This window comes from Lampetra fluviatilis, chromosome 21 (assembly GCF_964198595.1).
Source record: "Lampetra fluviatilis chromosome 21, kcLamFluv1.1, whole genome shotgun sequence".
Taxonomy (NCBI): Eukaryota; Metazoa; Chordata; class Hyperoartia; order Petromyzontiformes; family Petromyzontidae; genus Lampetra; species Lampetra fluviatilis.
Window position 1 is genome coordinate 9,447,085 of NC_136295.1, and position 21,843 is coordinate 9,468,927.

Here is a 21,843-nt window from a genome sequence, read left to right on the forward strand (position 1 = left end):
GATCACCGAACTTCCAGGAGTGACAGCGACGTCACCGCAGGTTAAGTGGGAACCCCCGGTGATAATACCATTGACAAACACAGATGTGTCCCCATTAGACCAGTGGCAGGACAGACGTTGGCAGAGGAGTAGATAGTTCTCAGTGCGCCGTCAGCCAACGACCAGCACACCAGGACACGGGGATCTAGCGAAAGAAGGAAGGGATGGCGAGGTGCAATGGCACCAATGAAATTAGCCGTGATGAGCTCTTGACCACAACTAATTGTGCCGACTCAAGCATTGTTCGTAACAATTGCTCGGTAAAAAAAAACAGCTATCACCCAAGACTTGAGATGGGTGTCGTGCACTGCAAAAGTGATTTGTTGTTGTTGTTGTTGTTGTTATGTAACGGTCACCTTTCTGTTTGCCACGTGTTCTCCCCCCCTTAGCGCGACACATTGACTTTAGGAAACAGATTAAGGACATCAAGGTGATTGAGAAGAAAAAGGCTTCCTTTTCGTGCGAGATCTCCGAGCCGAACATTGAAGTTCAGTGGCTGAAGGACGGCCAGCAGTTGGAAGCAAGCGACAGGTAATTGTCATTTTGATTTAAAGTTTTCGTGACTGCACGGATTCATATTCTTGGTTCTTTCGGTAAAGTCACGTAGAAGGGAAATAATACAAAAAATGAAACAATAAAATTATCACGACGTTTCGACTGCAACACAAGCAGTCATCATCAGGTGTGAAATCCACACCTGATGATGATTGCTTGTGTTGCAGTCTCAGGTCTAAAAAAAATCACATGGATAATCAAGGAGCATTCAGTCAATATCTTAAATGTTGCAGTCTCTTTTCTGATTCGGCACCTTACTGACTAATGTGGTCAAAGATGATTGTACTCAGAATGTTCTTTTAACAAAACAATTCTTTAATAATAATGAAAAACCACGAGCGAACACAAAGCATGGCACACTCCGACTTACACCATATCCGGGAAAAGAATGGATCCCTCCCTTTTACCATGACGACCAGTGTCACAATTGTCTACAAATGTGACATTAAAATTTCAATTATTATGCCAATTGAATATAAGTATCGTTTATCACCGTCCTAATTCACATGATGTGAAGATGTGCTATGAAGATAGGTCATAGTGAGAACCACGCCTAAATATACGTGTTTTTATTTAAAGGCAGTGTTGGCTTTTTTGTAAAAAAAAATTTACCTACGTGACTTTACCAAAATAACTTAAGAGTATGAATCCTTGCAGTCACGAAAGCTTCAAATCTAGAATTCATACAGATAACTTAATGTCAATTATATGCCGAGGATATTTTTGACAAGCGATCTCATAATGAGCTACAGTTAACTCTCAGTTTTGTATGAGCGGGATTATCCAGGCTGTTGGTTAACTGTGCTCGCGACCAAATAAATGAAATTTCTTTGTTCACACCGGTTTAATATATCGCTGATCCTAACTCATCGGAGGTCAGTAATTCAGTAATGCATGTGCCTGAAAAACAGTTCAGCACGTGAACTGATTTGTTTAAGAAACATTCAAACCTGACAGCACATTCTGCGTTTTCAGCCCCATTCTACATAGGCAATAAATACGTTCATAGCCTAATGTTTATATGTATAGTATTATTCGTGATTTGTTTTACGCGGTAAAAATCGACACCTGATTACCCTGGATATTCGAGAGGACGAATGGAAAGCTATAAAATATCCAGTGTGCACCTAGAACGGACCATGGAGCATATAACGACTCAATGCCCCATTCACAAATACGAATGAGGTGTCATCACAACGAGTGATACGACACTCCGCTACTCCTAACACAACTATCGCGCTCCACCACCTAAATTATGGTTGTTCCTCTCCACCGACATTAGTCGTACAAATAAAACATATCGACAATAGACTGCATTTTAAGTTGCAAGGACACTGTAATGAAAATTACGGGCTTGTATGATGACCATATACTTAAAAATCATTTGCCAAACAGCTTCTTGCGTAGCAGCTTGGCCCCATGCGGATTAACCTGGTGCTCATGCGTGCGACTGTCGCTCCCGTCATCCGCTCTCGTGCAGGATTCAGTTTGTAAGCGAGCGGTTCGTGCACAAGCTGGTCATCCCGCGGGTGAACATGTCGGACGCGGGCACGTACAGCGTGGTGGCGGGCAGCAACGTCTCGACGGCAACGCTCTTCATCGAGGCGCGCCACATCGAGATCTCCAGGCCCTCGTCCATGTTCGTCGAGGTGAGAGCCGACCCCGAGCTAGGGCCGGCCCGCGGAATTCGGCGCGACACGTCGCTCGTGTGCGTTGCTGAGCGTTCGCGCCGTTATCGTCGTCGGCCACGATCAATCCACCGCTGACTCTGACGTTTTTTGTCGAACTGCAGCATGTTTTTGGCACTCGCTGCACAGGTGAGAGCGGTTTGAGCTTGGTGGCCACCCTGGTTAATGCCCTGAGTGTGTTAACCGCAAATTAGGCCATGTGATTGCCGGCGTCACGGTCGAAAGTGACCCACAAATATATTTGTGTAAAACCACACAGCAACATATCTCGCTACTCACAGATTACATCCGTCTGTCAGACATAGTGGGGAGGGTGGGGCGTTGTTTGACCGTACTTCATCACGCTGGTCAGTGCGGGTTGGTGAAGTGGGGGGAGGTATCCATGACCGGTTTAGATGACTAACATTACCACTGATGTTAACCATGGCTAGGAATTAAACTCAGCGCGCAAGGTTCACAACATAGTGCGCTAAACACTGCGCCACCGCTACACCCTTCTGAATTTAGCCTTCTGAAATTTTTGTAAGAGCAAATGTATTTGGGAACTACGGTGGCGAGATGTTAACTACCTCGCCTGGTATACAGGAAGCCGTGAGTTCAATCCTGACCCTGACACCTGTATATTTTGAGTTTGCATGTTCTCCCTGTGGTCACATTGATTTTTCTCTGGGTCCTCCGGTTTTTCCCTCCACACTTAGAATCAACATGCGTTTGGCTGCTATACATTTTCCACAAGATGATAAGCCACCTTGTTGAACTGTCATTTGTTGCCAGGCCGAATTCTGAAAAAGATCTATAGAATAAAAATTGCTCTAAATTTGTTTGCAATGTACAGTACACCTATATATGTGACGCATTTCAATCGATCAATCGTGCTGGCGTGTCTCGACAACAGGTCATGGAGAAGAAGCGGGCGGTCGTGGAGTTTGTGGTGAATGAAGACGACGTGGAAGCGCTGTGGCTGAAGGACGGCGTGCAGGTCGACTTCTCGGTGGAAGAGCGGCACGAATACGTGGTCGAGCACCACGTGCACCGCATGGTCATCACCGAGTCCTGGCTGACCGACTCCGGGAAGTACACCTTTGTCGCCGGGAAATCCCGCAGCGAGATCACCCTCATCGTGAACGGTGAGTTCGGTCAGGGCGCGTTTTAAAACGGCCTCGCACCCCGGGCCAACTGGACCGCATTTCCAGTCATGCTCTTTGGTTCTTTCGGTAAAGTCACGTAGGTGAAAAAATAAAATAAAGAAATAAAATGTAATGTAATAAAATAAAATAAAAAATTAATAATTAACCAATTAAATCACGACGTTTAGGGTGCAACATAAGCGCCCGTCATGTGTTGCGCCCGAAACGTCGTAATTTGATTTATTTCTTATATATAAAACTTTTTTTTTTTACTTTCATCTGCGTGACTTTACCAAAAGAACAAAAGAGTATGGATCCTTGCAATCACGAAAACTTCAAATCTAGAACATTTCCAGTCACTTTTTAGTTATTTTCCCGTCAATCCCACCACTGCATTTGAGGGCCTCCTCCCACACCGTGCGGGTCGTGGGGGAGGCTACTTGAACGGGTGTCACCCCACGCTGGTCAGTGTGGGTTGGCGAAGGCGGGGGGGCGTCGGCGTGGGGCTATAGATCTACAGGACAACAGCCACCTGCGACAACCTCGTTACTTGCCAAATGTTATCACCGATTGAAGCGGCAGGCTGCCGATAATTTTAAAAAGCAATTTTACCGCACGCCAATGTCCAATACTAATCACATCACTTTTTTAAAACGTTTCACGTGAAAAATGCACGTTTCGATTAATTTTTTTTTCATTTTCAAAATCAGTGTGTGGTAAGGGGGTTTAAACATAGGCAGACTGCCGCTTACATCTGTTGAGATGGCAAATATGAGGATGTCATAGGTTAGCTCCAGGGGTTTTATGTCCTCAGCAGAGGGCAGTGCAGTATAATCCACTGTTGTACTTTACTGCTATGCTCCCACGTCTAGGGTCCCCACATGATTGTGTGTGTGGACCTGTAATGTAGTTCATGGTAGTGTAGCGGTTAGCGCGCTGCACTACGAACCCAGCCACCCAAGTTCGATTCCCGCTCACGGACAACACCGGTGACGATTATCTGAACTGGTCCTGGGCCTCCCCTAGGTCGACTCAGCCTCAAATGAGTCCCTGACGTGGTGTGTAAACATCACCACTGGAGAAACACAGGCGTCCGGGCGTGCTGTTGGCCACCCACCCCCTCATGTGCCGTGCCGGCCTTCAACAGTCTGCTCAGGCTATATGGGGGATCTCTGTCTTTGCAATGTACACGGGGTGAAAATGGCCGGTCTAAAAAATTATTCTCTTGCAAACTGCGTTCCCCTCCCTCCCGCCCGCCACGTGTATAGCCCCGGAGGCGCCGCGGTTGCTGAGCGCGTTCGAGGGCCAGACAGTGGAGGCCGGCGAGCCGGCGCGGCTGTCGTGCCGCATCACGGGCAAGCCGGACCCCACCGTGTTCTGGTACAAGGACGAGCAGCGGCTGCAGTCGGGCTTCAAGGCCAAGATCCTGCACGACATGGAGAGCTACACCCTGCTGCTCATCGAGACCTTCACGGAGGACAGCGGCGTGTACAAGTGCGAGGCCACCAACGACTACGGCTCCGTGTTCTGTGCCGCCACCCTCACCGTCGAAGGTGAGCGTCCCGTGGCCCTTTGGCGCCCACACTTTTTCCTTTTATTTTTACGACAGTACAGAAGCAGGACGGAGCCAGAGTACACGTGAGACAGAAAAATGGTTGACGCGCACGTTTAAAATAACAGTCCTTCCCTTGCCGTTATCTAGGATGGTGAGAACATGTGCGAGGGAGAGAGAGAGTAAAAAAAAAGAGGGGAGAAAGTATACGAGAGGATATCAAAAGCGTTAAAAGGAAGATGGTAGAGAAACAGGTGATAAGATGAGAGCGTGTCAAGGGTCAAGTCAGGCACAAATTAACAAAGGGGCCCAAAGTAAAACAAGTCATCATATTTAACCAGTGTTCGAGTGTGGGTTAGTCACTGTTTTAAAGGGCGGACGCGGCAGCGCTCGGCATAAATAAACCAAGCAAAACGCTTCGGGCCTCAAAATACTCAAGGGGCCTCGCATTCATGCAAACGATATGGGTGGATCAAATACCCACCCAAATCCTCATAAACATGACTCGATAACTGACATAAAAGAGCCGAATAATCTCTCTCATGTCGCTATTTTCTTTCTGTCTCTTCAGTCATCTGACTAAACATCAATGTCTTATCTATACCTCTCTCATCTCACTAAGTCTGTATCTCTTGTTTACATCTCGCACGTTATCTCGCAAGGATTGTATGAAGTTAAAGGTGGCTTTCCAAAATTATGTTGTGTTTTGGGCACCCAGTGGGCTAACCCCCCAATTTAGTGAGGCATTACAAAAACTCAAGGGGGGGGGGGGGGGTGCATGACAGTCAATTGTTAAACATACTTACAAACATGCAACAGATTTAGTCACAATATTATAAAACATTTTGCATATCATGAATTCTGCTCTAGCCCCCTCACCATCCTTTGTTCACGAGGAAAGGGGCTGCAATGCGCTTTGCTTAATTGTAGTCATTTTTTGTAATCAACGTATTTTTGACTTGACTGAAACAATTTAGCCACCCCACTAATGCTACGGGGCTGACTCTCTCTCTCTCTTGGGTTTTCTACCCAATAGGTCCACGGCTGTTTCTCCTTGCCCCCCCCCCCCCTCAAACCCGACCTGACCCAAACACCCACTCACATCCACCTTCCAATCCTGTATGTTAGTGATTCGATTCCAAATGAATGCAATTTTGAAATGGTTACATAATCTTTTCTTTAGCTTTGAACTTTTACCTTATTTGTTCTGCCAACAGTTACCCATGTTGACAATGTGTTTCATTAAACAGTGATACTCTCATAAATTTCGATTTAAAGCTTTCGTGACTGCAGGGATTCATCTTCTTGGTTCTTTCGATAAAGTCACGTAGAAGGGAAATAATACAATAATAAAAATAAAACATAATAAAATAATTCTCACGACGTTTCGGCTACAACGCAAGCAGCCGTCCTCAGGTGAAGAATGAAACACCACCAAGCTTGGAGCGTATATTTAAGCTGGGTTGGAGGGGGAAGGAGAGCGCCTTGACAAAATAATTTGCATATCAAAAGTGATACTCTCTTCAATGCACATAACTTTGCAATTATCGTAAACATGCTTCAGTGTTCCCTCTTATTTTGAATGCACAATTTTTGTTTTCAATAATGTGAATTGCGCGAGTGAAGTTGCTAAGCTTGCCTCGACGCCGCAATCGATCGCGGCACGGCAACCTATAACGCATCTCCGTGGGTTGTTGGTTTGCTCTGCGTGCTTTTCCAGTCAAAGAACCCGTGTCTCCACCGGTGGAGGCCGTCCCAGCCAACCCTCCAGTGCTCCTCGAGCCCATCCAAAGCACGTCCACACAGGAGGGCCACCCCGCCAGCTTCCAGTGTCAAGTCACAGGCACCGGTACGTTGTCCTCCCTTTCTCGCCAAGAATTGTGCTGATATGTATTTTTTACCTTAGTCATACAATTACTTTTTTTCTACAATTGTATTCATGTTCGATAATAGAGTTTTTTTTTTTTGGGGTGAGATCACGTAAATATATAAATGTGTCATTAAACCCGCCACCACCCGACACAGACAATTAGAGTATGGTTTGTCATGTAAAACAAAACGTGCCAATTCGTTATGAGTTCAGCACACCGGTATGTTGGAGAATGAACCCACAACATTTACAATTCGAATACCGTGACGTTTCATGCTGTTGGCATCGTGGCGTGGTTTGAAGTAACGATCATTTGGAGCTCTCACAGAGTGGTTCAGAACCCCCACTTTGGGGAACGGCCCACGGAAGGGGATAACACAGAACTACTTCTAAGATCCCATCAAGTGACCTCTTATCCACACTTGGGGACCGGTTTTAATCATGGGCGATTGCCTCGATTCTAACTCGTGGTCTCAGCAGTTCGAGTAGGCCGCTTTTACTGTTTAACACGTATGCTTTCGCGATCAATATCATCTATAATAGAGGTTTGTTGGGATAGATCGCGTAAATATATAAACATGTCGTTAAACCCGCCACCATCCGACACAGCCAATTAGTGAGGTTTGTCACTTTAACAGAACATGCATATTCGTTACTAGTACAGCACTCCAACACAATGGTGTGTTGGGTGGTGGCGGGTTTAACGAAAGATTTATATATTTACGCGATCTAACCCAAAAAACCTGTATTATGGACGCTTTTACTGTATCGCATTGGTATAAATAATTTAGCGTTGATAATTTGCAGCACACGAAGAATACATTAGAATAGCCTGAATGACCTGAAATTTTGCATTCATCTTCGGCGCAGCTATTTTGAGCCGACCGTGATAAACGCGCGACACAAATTATAGTTGCAGCTCTTGTTTTTGTTGACTACAGATCTTGAAGTGACCTGGTACTGCAATGAAAAAGAGATCAAGCCGTCCAAGTTCTTCAAAATGACAAACTTTGAGGACACCTATCAGCTGGAGATCATGGAGGTCTTCCCGGAGGACGAAGGCCAGTACAAGTGCGTAGCCAAGAACTCCATGGGGGAAGCAATGTGCAGCGCTACTCTCAACCTCGAAGGTATCTTACCCACGACCTAATTTGCGTTCTCATATTTTCGCCCTTTAATTTTCATCCCACGTGTTTTTTGAAAGTGCGAATCTTTTTGGAAAAGTTTAGTTTTTGTTGTATTTACACAGTTGAAGGTGTAATTGGTATTCACTCAATGCAACAGTGTGTGTGTGTTAATGCTTTGCACACATTAATAAGGCTAACCGTTTCATTATGTTGTACCAGCTTTGAAAGCCTGGGTAATATTACTAATTTCATCACGCCATGCTCGGAGCTGATCGTAATTTTGTCGTTTTTGTTTTGTATTTTGAAACAAAAAAAAATAGTACGTACCAACCAGCATGTTGTTTAAGTCACTATATTGTACTGTGTATTATGTATCAGCTGGGGAAGTTGTGATTATTTCCCACTTTTTCAAGACCTTTAAGGAAACAAACAATTCCATTTCAAAGCCATGTCCTATACCAATATTGTTATAACTGCACCTAACACATTAAAATTAAACCCTCGTCACAATCAACTTGCGTTCTCCCTATTAACTGAAAATCTAGTACAATTCATCACTCACCAAAATATTTTTTCACAAATATAACGACATTCGTCACAAATTCCCTGAAGCCACGCCTCCGGCACACCAGCTTGAATCATCGCTCTGACGCCACCGTTTTAACCGTATTAACCAGGTAAGTCCATGCCGGGCCATTTTCCACTGCCATCATTTTATAATGCGGCTGCTCCTCTGTATATTTAATCAACTAAGAACTCATCTTCTAAAATACAGCATAAGCTGCACAATTATGCCATGGCAATAACAAAAATGCATTTGCTGAAATACAAGAGGTGTCTTCACAATGTTGCCTTTAACTTATCATGCCAAAAAGCTTTGCTTTAAGAAACTAAAATGAGAATGTTTTATTTTTGCAACTATATTGCTAAACCTGGTTACTGCTCCCAGGCAGTGCAATAAGACGGCAATGCTTTTTTCTCTTCTTCCTATTACTTAGATATCAATCAGCAAATTCTAGTTAAGAGCCAGACCTCTTCAGATAAGGAAGAAGTATTGGCAACATCGACTCCAAGTACCCCTGCCACAGTTCAAACAGTAAAGACAAGTGAAGTTGTAACAGAGAAGGTTACACAAGAAAGGGAAAAACACATTTTAAGTGAAACAATCGAGACAGAAAACAAGATGATGCAAGCCCCTAAGTTTGTTTATGAACCCGGAGATGCCACCATAGAAGAAGGAACTCTGGTTCGGCTAAAGTTTCAGATTTTAGCCATTCCTGAGCCACAGATTACGTGGTTCAAAGATGACAACGAAGTTACGGAAAGAAGAGGTCTCAGGATATCCACAACAACCGAGTCTGGCATATTCTCCGAAACCCACGTAATCATAGAAGACATACGCAAGGAAGATTCTGGCAAATACACGTGCAAGGCCATAAACCCCGCTGGCGAGGCATTCTGTGAGTCCGTGGTGTCCGTTGTTTCCCGGGCGGCCAAGCTTAAAAAGCCAAAGTTCACTCTTGGACTGACGGATCAGAAGGTCACGATGGGTCAGCCAGCACAGTTTATTTGCTCGGTTCGAGGGCCTCCGTTTCCCATGGTCACTTGGTGTCACCAAGGAAGCCCCATAGAAGAAAGCCAGAAGATTAAATTTGCTCAGAATGGCAGCGTTTTTCTCATGACCATCTTGGATGTGGACCCCGAGGATGATGGGTTGTACACCTGCATTGCGACGGACGAAGCCGGAGAGGAGAAGACTGAAGCTGTTTTGACAGTAGAAGGTGATTTTCCCATTAGATAGTCATCTCCCAATAATGATTCACATCAATGTATTACAAATCAAATAACGCTATATCGTTTACAATGATTGAGCACATCAAATAATACATTCTGTGGTATCACTCGATCATTCCATCTGAAACTTTTACTAGAACGATACTCCCCCAAAACGTGGGATAATCTCTGAGAACCAAATATTATTTCAGCAATATGTATTCTATGGATGATCATAGCTATTTCAAGTAAGCTAAATTAACAAATTTAACATTATAATAAAATGTCGTGTAATATCATATAAATAATACCATTTGTCAATCCAGTGCTGGAAGAAAGTGTCCCCCACACCATGTTGGCCATTGGTGTCGTTTGACCATACTTCACCATGCTGGTCAGCGCAGGTTGGTGAAGAGGAGGCCCCAGCACAGGATCATACATCGCAATTTTCTCTCCACTAATATCGGCCATGGCCCGAGAATCAAACTCGGGTCGTTGGGTTCTCAGCGTGGTGTAGCGCAGTGTTCGCAAACCACTGCATCGCCGCTTCACTCCTCAACAATGAATTTACGTACCGTAACCTAAATCTTGTTATCTTTGTAAAAGTAAAAAAAAACCCAACTCGAATTGTCTGATTGAACTAGCGCTCAATTGTATTTATCGTCCCCTTACATTTTTTTTTTTGTTCAGCCGACCCAGCCGGTTTGAGGGGAAAGCCAAATTATTCTCAGGAAACGCCTGAAACGGTGCATCCGAGGCAGAGCACTGCCGCTCCTGAGTACTCGGACGTCGTCGCTTACGAAGACCTGGTCATGACCCCGCCGTACCCGCCCGAGTTCACAGAGGAGCTTCCCTCCGAGGCCCACGTGGAAGAAGGCGACAGTGTCATTCTGGTGTGCCGCGTCAAGGGGAACCCCATCCCTGAAGTCATTTGGCTGCACGATGAGATCAAAATCGAGGACTCTCCGGCCGTGTCCATGTTTTACAACGGATGGATTTGCTGCTTGCAGTTAATGACAGTTATGCACGAAGACAGTGGCGCATATTCTTGCAGAGCCTTCAACAGTGAAGGAGAGGCAGTCTGCAACACCCGACTCAAAGTGTCAGGTTGGAAACTGTCTGCATGGAGTTGGCTGAACCTGCTTAACTAAAAATTTTTTTCTTCTTCTTCCACCAATTCCATGTATTAATCCCGAAGCATAAAACAGTGTTGCCATCTCTTTTCCGGTACCTCTTTAACATCATCGCTATAACCACTCCACTCCTTGACCTGTTTTTCAGTGGTTGGCTTTTTTTCTCTTTTCACTTCGTGTTCAGCTGTTGATCAACAAACCTTTACCACTTATAAAAAAAAACACAATGAGACACTTCATCACCTCCTTGTTGTGAGTCTTTCCAATAACCTCCCATAAACCTCAAGCCATTTACCTACCGTTTTCCCTCAATGACACAGGCTGACTTCCTCAAGAAGTATCTTCCCGAGCTGATATATATATACTTTTTATAGACTGTGAAATGTCCTTCCAATAAAAAAAAAACTTGTTTGTTTTCTGCTCCCGGGTTTATTTAACAATTTTTATTTTTTACAATGACTGATTTCAATAAGCAAGCATGTATGAGTCCAATCCTCCATACGTGAAAAGAACAATGAAAGAACATTCACATGGCTATGTGTTGGACATGGCACAGTCTGTAATGTTCACGTTAAAACTGCTCTTCTTCATACATTACCCATGTGTGTTGATTTACAAAGTCAGTATTGGTGAGAATGTCATTGTGTAAACAAAGTTTTTTTTAACAACAAAAAAGGTCTTGTGTAAATGTTTTCCTCCACAGTGTACACTATTTAAGTTATTCTCAACCTAATGGTGTCTAATGCTATACTTGTGTTTTGCACAGCTGACTTTAATATTGTGTTTAGTTAATTTTTACATTACTTAAGATCAGGAGCCAGTGTAGGTATGTGGTTAAATGGTGGAATATAAGTTGAGAATCATTGCTAAACGTTTCTGATATTTTCTGTTGATTCGCCATTAACCGGTGTTTTCTTTATTATTTTTATTTTGCAGCTCTTCAGCCAGAGGTCAAAGGTAGGCATGGTTTCTTTCTTACAATAATTCAGGGAATATGTCTTACTATATATACACATACAAGTAATGTTAAAATGACCAAACACTACGTTGAACAATTGCTAATGCTGTTGGCATATTCACCCTTCAAGTAATGTAATTCGTTGTTTTATCTTTTTTTTAAATGACAATGTGTTGTTTTATGGTGACATGTGGCTTGCTTAATACCCGAGTGCATATTTTACATGCGTGTGGGTGTTTGTGTGGGTGTTTGTGTGACTATAACTTGATGATTCCAGCTTCTCTACAAAACAATATTCATGCAGGGTCGCTGTTCCAGCAAGCTCGCTAACAGTTCACTTGAGGGCCTTGAGACTTGACAGTCAAATAAATACCCACAACTGATATTTTCTGACAATTCCACCCACGATACATACTTTGCACATTCCTTTTTGTACGCACATGCACAGTATCTTTCTTTATCAGTGGTCCACAAAATTGTGGAATATGATGTGATGATGTATTGGTATTGTTGATCGTTTATGGTGATATGAACTGTGCAAAAGGTGTCCTAGCTGACAACATATATTGGGTATTAATTCGTAGAATATAAAACTTGGAGTCCTTAACTGACCTGGCTTGCAGACAGCATTCCTTCTTTAGCCTTCAGGCCTCTGCTTCATTGCATGACATAAAAGTCATTTAAACATCCCATAATCTCCAAGCTGTATTGGTTCGAATAAACGTCTGTTCACCGAACAGCAGTGAATTTCAGCCAATTTCTGCGTAAAATAACAAATGCTGGTGGCCGAAATTTTTAATTCTGCATACTTGTCATAGAAAACGGATATGTTGGTTTTTTTTACTGAGCTTTTTGCCGCTTTACCACGAGGGTCAGAGAGGGCATTCGTTCTGCTGTGTGCAAGTCAGGCGAGGTTACCATTTTTTTTTTTACAATGGCGGAATCGTATTCTTAGATTATTATTTTTTCCTGCAACCGAGTTTCACTCTGCAAACGATTTGCAAGTAATTATTATTATGAGAGAAAAGTTGTTTTTAGAAGTCCGTAGAGGAAGACATTGCAGCACTATCTGAAGATCCAACGACCCAGATTCTGTGACGCTTATTGTCACAAGTCTAACGTTTATTCGAACAAATATGGTGAGTTGGACTATTCACGTTTTTCTATTTCACTTATAACATCCTTCTTGCTTGCTACGTTTGCATGCATTACATAAAACAATTACGCATTCAATTTTAAACATTTTCATTCATTTGAAGTTTGCATTGCAATTTTTCTTCCCTGAATTTAGACGTAATTTTTCCTTTTTTTTTACAGAATGGGGCTTTATTGATGGAAGCGAACATTCAATCCCCAGAGGAGGAATCACAAGGATGCAACCATACATGGATGAAGACCTGAATCATGAAATCCTTTCTGCTCACACCACCACTACATCTTCCAATAGACCTTGGACAGAAAACATAGCACCTACATTCACACAGTCACTGAAATTCGTTTCAGTAAAAGAAGGTCAGCCTGCTGCTTTCCACTGCAGAATTCTTGCAAACCCCACTCCCAGCGTAACGTGGTATCTTAATAACAGGCCCCTTCAGAAAAATGCCCGATACAAGGTTACAATTAAAAGCCAAATGCACGATAATGTCTCCTCCCTGGAGATCGAAGCTGTTCGGCAGCAGGATTCTGGAAGCTACAAAGTGTTTGCTATCAATTCGGAAGGGTCAGCCGAGTCCATCGCTTCTCTGATTATTGCAATGCATGATCAGCACAATGTGAATTACCTGGCCCTTTTGAGGAGGGGGCGTAGGACCCGTCCTGGTGATTCGGCATTAGAGCAGAAGCAGGCAGACCTTGGCAGGTTGGAACTGCGGCATGTCGGGTCTCCTTATCAAAATAAACATTTTGACATCTTTCCTCGAGCGCTGTTCTCAGAGCGGCTGATAACTGGAAAGGTGATCGTTATCAAGAAATCTGCACTTCCGCCAAAGAAGAAAATTCCACCCAGAGTGGCTCTTCTGCCCTTCAGCCCTGCTGCATCAAAGTTGCCAGAGGCAGCCCCTCTCAAAACGGTGAAGAAGGAGAGGAGACTCGTTGCTCAAACGTCTCTTGACAAAGAAATTGAACGCAAGCTTCAGCTCCTACGGGAAGCTAAGAAGAGGGTTTTGGAGAAAAGGAGAGCAGAAAAAGAAGGCCTGCCTTTACCCGAGGCCTCGTCTTCAGAGACCGGTCGACTGGCAACCATGGATGATGATAAACAATCATTTTCTCAGTATAAAATGGTCACTTACATACGTGGTAAACCTAAGCAGGTAGTGCCAGGTGATGAGGGCTATACACACGTAACAGTTGCAGAGAAAACAAAGGCTTTTCAAGTGAGGATGGAGAAGATCCTTGGGTTACATACGGACGAAGTGCAAATAAAACCACTTGAAGAAAAAGAACCCATGGTTATCCATTCGTTTGAAAGAATCAAAACTCTTCGAGATAAATTCATGAAACAAGCTGAACACAAGCAAGCTCATGTGCCCTCAGAGCCACCACCACAGCGTATGAAGATCAAGGAAATGTTCGAGACTTCCTCTAAAATCAGCAACAAGCCACCTTTAAAACAAAAGCCCTGGCAAGAAGAACTCCTGTCTCAACTGCCGTCTGCTGAAATGCCATCATTTTCAAAGAATAGTTTAACATCAGAAATACATTTTGAACCATTTGGAGAATCTATTGCTCAACAGCAGGAAAGCAAAGGTGGGATTAGGTCAGAGCCTGCTGGGGGTGCCCTTGAGAAAAAAGATATTCAGAGAGCAGACGCTTCTAGTCACGGTGACGACATAATTAAGACGGTTTCGGAAATACAGACCAGAACCCTCCCACGGGGCTCTGTATTCGACACGTTGCCCGAGTCTAGCGTTGCCACCACAAAACCTCCTCTTACTTCTGAGAAGAAGGTATCGATTAAGCTTTCGGGTGATCTGAAAGGGAGAGAAGCTACTGCAGAAACGCCTGCTCCAAAGCACCATGCCTTGCAAGAAGGTACAAAACAGAAACCCACGGTGACCATGGTAAAGAAAGAACATCAATATCAAATTCCACCCATGATATGCTTATCCGAAGAGTCTGATCCAGAGATCGCCGATATTATGGGCTCGTTCTCAATGCAGTATTTGCCCCGTGAGAGTCGCTCCCAGACACACTCCAGCGGGCTCTCTCTGCCAGTGGAGATCATGGTGACCGCACCTACTCCCACCATAGAAAGAGATGCCGAAGAAAATGAAGAGGAGGAGGAGGAGGAAGAGGAGGAGGAAGTCAGGGAGCGTTTCCATTCGACAGAGTTCACGTCGTCAGACTCGGAAGGCGTCTCGCCGACAAAAATGAAGCACAAGTTCAAATTCAAGTTTGGGGAAATGCACGAGGCTCCTCAAATCATCAAAGCGACCGAGGACATGTTTTGCATTGAAGGCGACGATGCCATGTTCGAATGCTTAGTATTTGGCGACCCAGAGCCATCGGTGACATGGGCTAAAGATATGCTGTTTTTGTGCATAGATGGGGAGAAGTACGATGTTCATGAAGGCGGGGGTCGATATCAGCTGGTTATCTACTCTGTCACGAGCAGCGATGCTGGGGATTATAGCTGCGTGGCTAAAAACGTCGTGGGAGAAGTTGAGTGTTGCTCTGCTCTGTTTATCGAAATGCCCTTCACGGAGGATTCAGAAAATCAGAAACTACATACATCATCAGTTTTTTACTCGGGGACCAGACAAAGTCAGAGCGTAGGAAGCACGCGGCAGTACGGCGGTACAACATCAGAAATAAAGTTAAAGGATGTGGACGAGCAGTTCTTTACAAGTGATGAGGATATGTATGAGTCGACGGAAAGTGCAAAAATTCTACGCAGGCTAAAGGAGAATTTTCAGTCTCGATTCGATCAAACGGGACAAGAACAGTCCCCAGTTACACCAAACGTTAGCACGATACGCTTTGAGAAGCAATCCGAGGCAGTGAACGTCCAGCCTAAGTTTCCACCAACTACTGTTATGCAGGCCGATCGTTCCAGGGGTCGTGGCAGGGAGTACATGTTCAGAACCAGAGTCGATTCTCCGTACGTGTATGAAAGTGGGGGGGAAACGGACGACAGCGCCATTCTGGATGAACGCTCACTGGAGGGGTACAGGCCATACACTGAGGGGGATTACACCGAGGCAGAGGTGCTGCTGCAGGGAAGAGAGCAAAGGTTTGGCGCAGACTTGCCTTCGTCACATTACGGTGCAGGGCAAGTTGGTGTCACGTTGGCACCTGGAGAAAGTTCCAAGCTGTCTGAGGAGGAAGTAAGTGGCCCTGCCGTTCCAACCCAGCTGCTGGAATCCGTAGTGGAGGGGAGAGAAGTGGAAATGATTGAGGTCTCAGATACAGAAAAATCTGATAATGTTGGAAAAATTGAAAAGCTGCGTGCAGATGACGGCTGTAGAATTCAAGATGTAAAACAAGTAAGCCCACGGATTGTTTCGGAAAACATTATCGATGCCCGTGGCACAGAAAAATCAGAGATCATACCAGTAACCACAGAGATAGCAACGCCACTTCAAATTCAGTGCACAGTACCAAATGTTTTGTCAGTGGGGATCAAGGGTCCTCCTGAAGATAAGCCCACATACTTACAAGGCATATTAAAAGAAACGTATAGCGCTGATTTTAAGGATCGTCGGGAGTGGGAACCGGTTAAAGCACAAGTTAAAGTCATAAGTCAGGGAAACAAACCAGTGATCAGCAAGCCACGTGTTGGTTACAGTAGGGCTGTCATACAGGACGAACTCTGGCCTAGTGCAGTTGATAAACAAGCTCAAGGAACCACAGCAGAGTCCATTGTGACAGCAGGTAGCGGTGTTCTTGAACATCAAATGGATCCAGCATTTTTTGTGGAAGCCGAGTCGTCTGGTATTGCTAAAGATGGTGAGCATGTTTATTCTCCAAGCTCTAGTGTTCCGTATGAAGGTCTTACAAAAGACAGTCTGAGCAGCTCATATTTAGAAACAGAACATGTTGATATTGTCAGTACTGTGGATATGGCTGTCATACATGATGATAAATTACCACAATCTGAACAGGTGGAATATGAGTATATTCCAGAAAAGAGACCAGACGGGTGGGAAAGGAAGCCTAGTGGCCCTGAAGAAAATATTCAAAAAGAAATGTTTTACTCACCAGGTAAAGAAACTAGCAAAATTGTAGCCGAGATGGCAGGCGTGTCTGTAACAGAGCCATTAGAACAGAATGCACCTACTAAAACTGTAGATCCTGAAGATTTTGCTGAAGGAAATAAAAGTTCTCCTACTGAGTCCTCAAGGTCTCCACTTCGAAGCGAAAAGGGTAATGAACAGCAGCCCACAGTTTCAGCGGTTCAGGATAGTGATGCTTCAAGTGAACCAGAGAGCTATATTGTAAAGTCTGGAGACAAATCACAGTTTATTGACCAGGCCCTTGTTGGTCAAGATGTATATCGCTGGAGCCCAGTTCAGGCCCTTCAGAAACCGAAACCCTCAAGTGCTGTGCTGGAGATAAAAGGCCCCAGTTATGTTGTGGATATGCAGCAAGGCGTAAGTGAAAAAGGGGAAGAGAAGGTGATAGAAAGTCAGCAGGAAGTAGTTAAAGCCATTGATGGCGATTACATAGATCGTGAGAAGGTGGATAAGAGCAAAATCATTGTAAGTGATGAGATGCAGAAGGTTTCAGCTATAGAAACAAGTGCACAACATGAAGGCATGATTAAGGCGGTGACTGATAAAGCTGATGAATATCTAGGGAAGCCTACAGAGAAGCATGTGCTGATGGAGATTGGTTTGCATGAGGCTTCACTTGATGAGAATATCCAGATGGAATCAAGGATCGTTGATGATACTGATAAGGAATTTGACGCAAGTGCCAGAGTATTGACAACTGTTAAGGATATAATCCACGACGTACCAGTGCACGATAGACACATAGTAGATGTCCCATTCGAATCTAGTTGCAAGGATGATCATAAACAACTCGTGGAGGTAGAAAGGATGAGTGCATTTTCAGAAGATAGACATGTGGAGTTAGTAGACACTCTGGGCACAACAACACCTGTAATCACACACGAGGAGTATGTGGAAACATCTACACAGATGCAATCAGACGCACAGATTCCACTAACTTTGCCTGGCACTGACGCCTTTGAGGAAGATAAGGTTGTCCGTGGTATCGTTGCCGAAGAAAGCGCTTTGCCAGCGTCAGAATGTAAATGCGAACCCGTAAGTGCAGACGTGGGCGTGACGGAGAGTGAACATGCTGCAGTAAAGCATGTGCAGCATGGAGGTGTTAAGGTCGGAGACAGGAACAAGCCAGTGGAAAGGGTTGAACATGAAGGCACAGCAGCATTTGCTGATGATGTGAAGAGAAGGTTACTTGATTCAACTGGAGACTACAGACTTATGGAAACCATTCACAGTGTAGATATGTCACGAGGTGTAATTGCGTCCAGCAAGTCGTCTGTGCAGACACAGCAACAGTCAGAAAAAAGTGATGTTCGTAAAGCCGAACAACTGATAGAACAGACTGCTGTGTCCATGCCAGTTGGTGATGAGTGTAGCAGAGTGGAACCCATGGGAAAGGAAGTTATGGGAGACGTTGCTCAGCAATTACCTGACACGCATGCAGAAAGTCCACTGCCTATTGATACGTTTCCAGGTAGCATTGATAAGCAAGATGATGGTGTTTCTGTTGTACTTAAAGGCGAGAAAGAACATGGGGCAGATGGAGTTACCGCTAAAGGATTCAGACAAGTGGTTGAAGGTGATCGTACTGATGATCACACTGCGGCTTGCTGTTTCACTTCTGGAATTATTGAGACTATTGAGGGCATTTCTATATCAGAGCCAGAGGGCACATTCTCAAATGCAGATTTTTCAATGGCTGTTCTGAACACAGTGACCGATAGAGAACACAGTGAGTCACAGATTAAAGCAATTTCTCCTGAAAATATTAACGTGAGTGGGGAAATATTATCGCATTCCGATTCTAATTTATCTCTCGAGAAGCAGTATAGCGCGGTTACAGAGCTACGTGCAGAAATAACCACTGAGGGAGAGGTGGGATCGTCGTTCCGAGACTCAGCGGGCCTGTATGCGGAAGAGAATAAACCACGCGATGGATCAGAGAAGCAGGATGGTGAAGGTCAGTGGGTTGTAGAGAACATCAGCGAGCAAGTTGTAGACATGTCTTTTTCAGCGATGACGGGACATCGTGGAGTGGAGATAAAACTGGAACGAGGCCAACCCCTAGCAGCAGATATTACAGATTCCCAAAAACATGTAATTTTAGAAATGGGTCCGCACGCCGCGTCTGATGTAATGGGCACTGTGGGAGAGCACGTTATTTCGGAAGGTGATAAACTCATGCAGGAAAGTTACTTCCCTTCACAGCAGCAGGAGAACATTGAGGTTGTTATTGCAGTTTCAAGAACAAAAGCCACAGCAGAGGTGGATGAGATAAAGCAAGCAGGTGATGAAGATTCCCACGTTATATATGAGCCTGTTACACAGAGAGAAGATAGCATGATATTTGCAGAGTCTCTTCCTACTAAGGCTGTCGAATTGGAGAGCAAAGAGACAGAATTTTCATTGCAGCAAGACAATTCTGTTGTGTTCACCACACGGGGCGAAACTCAAGCCAGACGCAGCAGTCCCCAGCCGCTGATCCGTTATGAAACGGAAAATGTTTTTTCCATTGAGGAATTGGCATTGGCCGATGAATTGCAGTTTGGCGGTGACGGTGCCTATCGAGGTTCTGAAGATACAGGATTCTCAGCAAGTGAGACTACGTGTGAGATATCAGAGGAACAGACGGAAAAAGAGAAAGAGTTTTCGCTGAGCGACTACCTGCGTTCAACTGAGGAGCAGCAGGCAGAAAGCATCCCAAAAGGATCAGATGAACTGGTCGATACAAAATCCGAGGCCACGTTTGCCGAACCGATCATTACCTCTTGTGAGGTTGAAGATGTCACATTCGGGGCACTGTACGATTATTACCAGCAGTCGTATGAGGCAAAGCGCCCATTATCTCCCGAATCGGAAATGTCGATCGGGATGATGAGCATAAGTACTGAGGATGTGTCCGAAATCGAGGGCTATTTCACTCCAATAACTTCTCCAGATGGCTACAAAACCCCCCCAGAGTCAATGACCACACCGTCAGAGCAATACCACACCCCTCCGCCTTTCTTACCCACCGATCGTCTGTACACTCCCCCAAAGAGCTTCAGGAGCTCCGGGGAGAGCTCAGCAGACGAGGGACATGGCCCGGCTGCTCTCAAACTCACTCTGCAACAAATACGGGAAGACCAGGAAAACAGAAACTCGCAGTCACTCTGGCAGGCTGAATCAAGCGTGGACAACAAAGTAAGCGAAACGCCTCCAGCGTTCGTAAAACCGCTGACGGGCAAGAAAGTTTATGAAAATGGAACCTTAATCTTCGTCTGCGAGGTCGTAGGGAAGCCACCTCCAGAAGTTCTGTGGATGAAAGATCGACGCTTAATTCAGCCTCTGTCGAATGTGGTCATGGAGCAAGAGGGCTGTCATTACATCCTGCAGATAAAGGATGTCAAACCGACGGATGCGGGAGTGTACATGTGTGAAGCCACAAATTTCATTGGCGAAGCAAAGAGCTTGGCCAATGTGGAGGTGCTCCCAGTGTTCGACAGGAACATCGCCACGTCGCCTGTGACTCAGCATCACTTTATTGAGTTTGATGTTGACCAGGATGATCTGTCGCGATCTCCATCCCCACAGGAAATTCTCCTGGAGGTTGAGCTGGATGACAATGATGGCAGTGACTTTGAACAAGTCAAAATCATAACTATTCCTGAATATGCGGAGGACAACAAGAGCATGGTTATCTCATTGGATGTTTTCCCAATTATTTTGGGGGTACAAAATGTGGACTTAGCAAGTCGGGAAATTGAACAAGTTAACATTGACGTCGGGCCATCTGAGTCTCCGCCACGATTTGAGGGCCGCATCGCAGACGTAACGGCCCCTCTCGGAGCCAAGGCTGTCTTTGCCAGCCGCATAATAGCTGCGCCTGCTGCCAGCGTTGCCTGGTACAAAGACGACGTGAAAATTTCAAGCACGGATGGGCATTATTTGATCGCAAATAAGTCTGGATACGTTTCTCTGGAAATAAAGCATGTTTCTTTGTTAGATAGGGGAATGTATCTCTGCAAAGCGGTTAATGGCGCTGGTGAGAGCAGCTGCAGAGCCGCTCTGAGCATTTCACAAGGATCTGCAGATTATGGTGATGGAGGAGAGTCGGCGTTAGATCAGACGGCCACTTCTCAAGAGCTTGATTTCTTTGTGGCGGACAAGGGGGGGAATGAAATGTCAGAGATAGAGCTGGAATTTGAGTTTGAGAGTGGCTCCCAAATGCCAGAGCAGTGCTTGAAGCTGATCACTGCCACCCAACAAGCAACTGGCAGGGGCGGAGAGCAGTGCGTGAACGTCAACTTTGATGTGTATGCAGAGGCGTCGCAGGAAAGTGACATTCACTTTCAATCTATCGCACCTGAGGGATGCTCTTTTGAATTTTTAATCACCGAAGCACCGCCAAAGTTCACCCAGCCTCTCGGCACAAAGCGCGCTGCGCCTGGATGCGACGTGTCACTTGAATGTCAAGTCATAGGTGAACCAGCCCCAGATATAGCGTGGTTTAGGAACGACGTGGAATTGCGGGGAGGTCAGTTTGATGTGCGATCAATGGGAAAGAGACAAATCCTCACGGTGAAAAATGTGTCGAAATGCGACGAAGGCTCGTACAAATGTACCGCATCAAACAGCTCAGGCATTGCACAGACGGAAGCAACTCTCTCCGTTGGCTAAGGGTGCACACGCTCAGGGATGCTGTCGCTATTCTCCTGCTTTTAGAGCCACTTTTGTATAATGGAGTTAGATGTTTAGTGGTTGCGCTCGGTGCTTTGTGAAATTAATGTTTGTTTTAGAACCATTATGTA

General features: G+C 44.9%; 1 protein-coding gene across 1 annotated transcript in view; it reads left to right on the forward strand.

Moving 5' to 3' along the window:
• Positions 1 to 21,843, forward strand: part of LOC144938213 (titin-like) — a 335,325-nt gene that overhangs the window by 42,270 nt on the left and 271,212 nt on the right. The window contains 9 exon segments of the mRNA XM_078866029.1: positions 429 to 570; positions 2,075 to 2,243; positions 3,178 to 3,409; positions 4,678 to 4,962; positions 6,682 to 6,810; positions 7,773 to 7,961; positions 8,957 to 9,739; positions 10,422 to 10,838; positions 11,801 to 11,821. Coding sequence (XP_078722155.1) covers positions 429 to 570; positions 2,075 to 2,243; positions 3,178 to 3,409; positions 4,678 to 4,962; positions 6,682 to 6,810; positions 7,773 to 7,961; positions 8,957 to 9,739; positions 10,422 to 10,838; positions 11,801 to 11,821 — 2,367 coding nt within the window.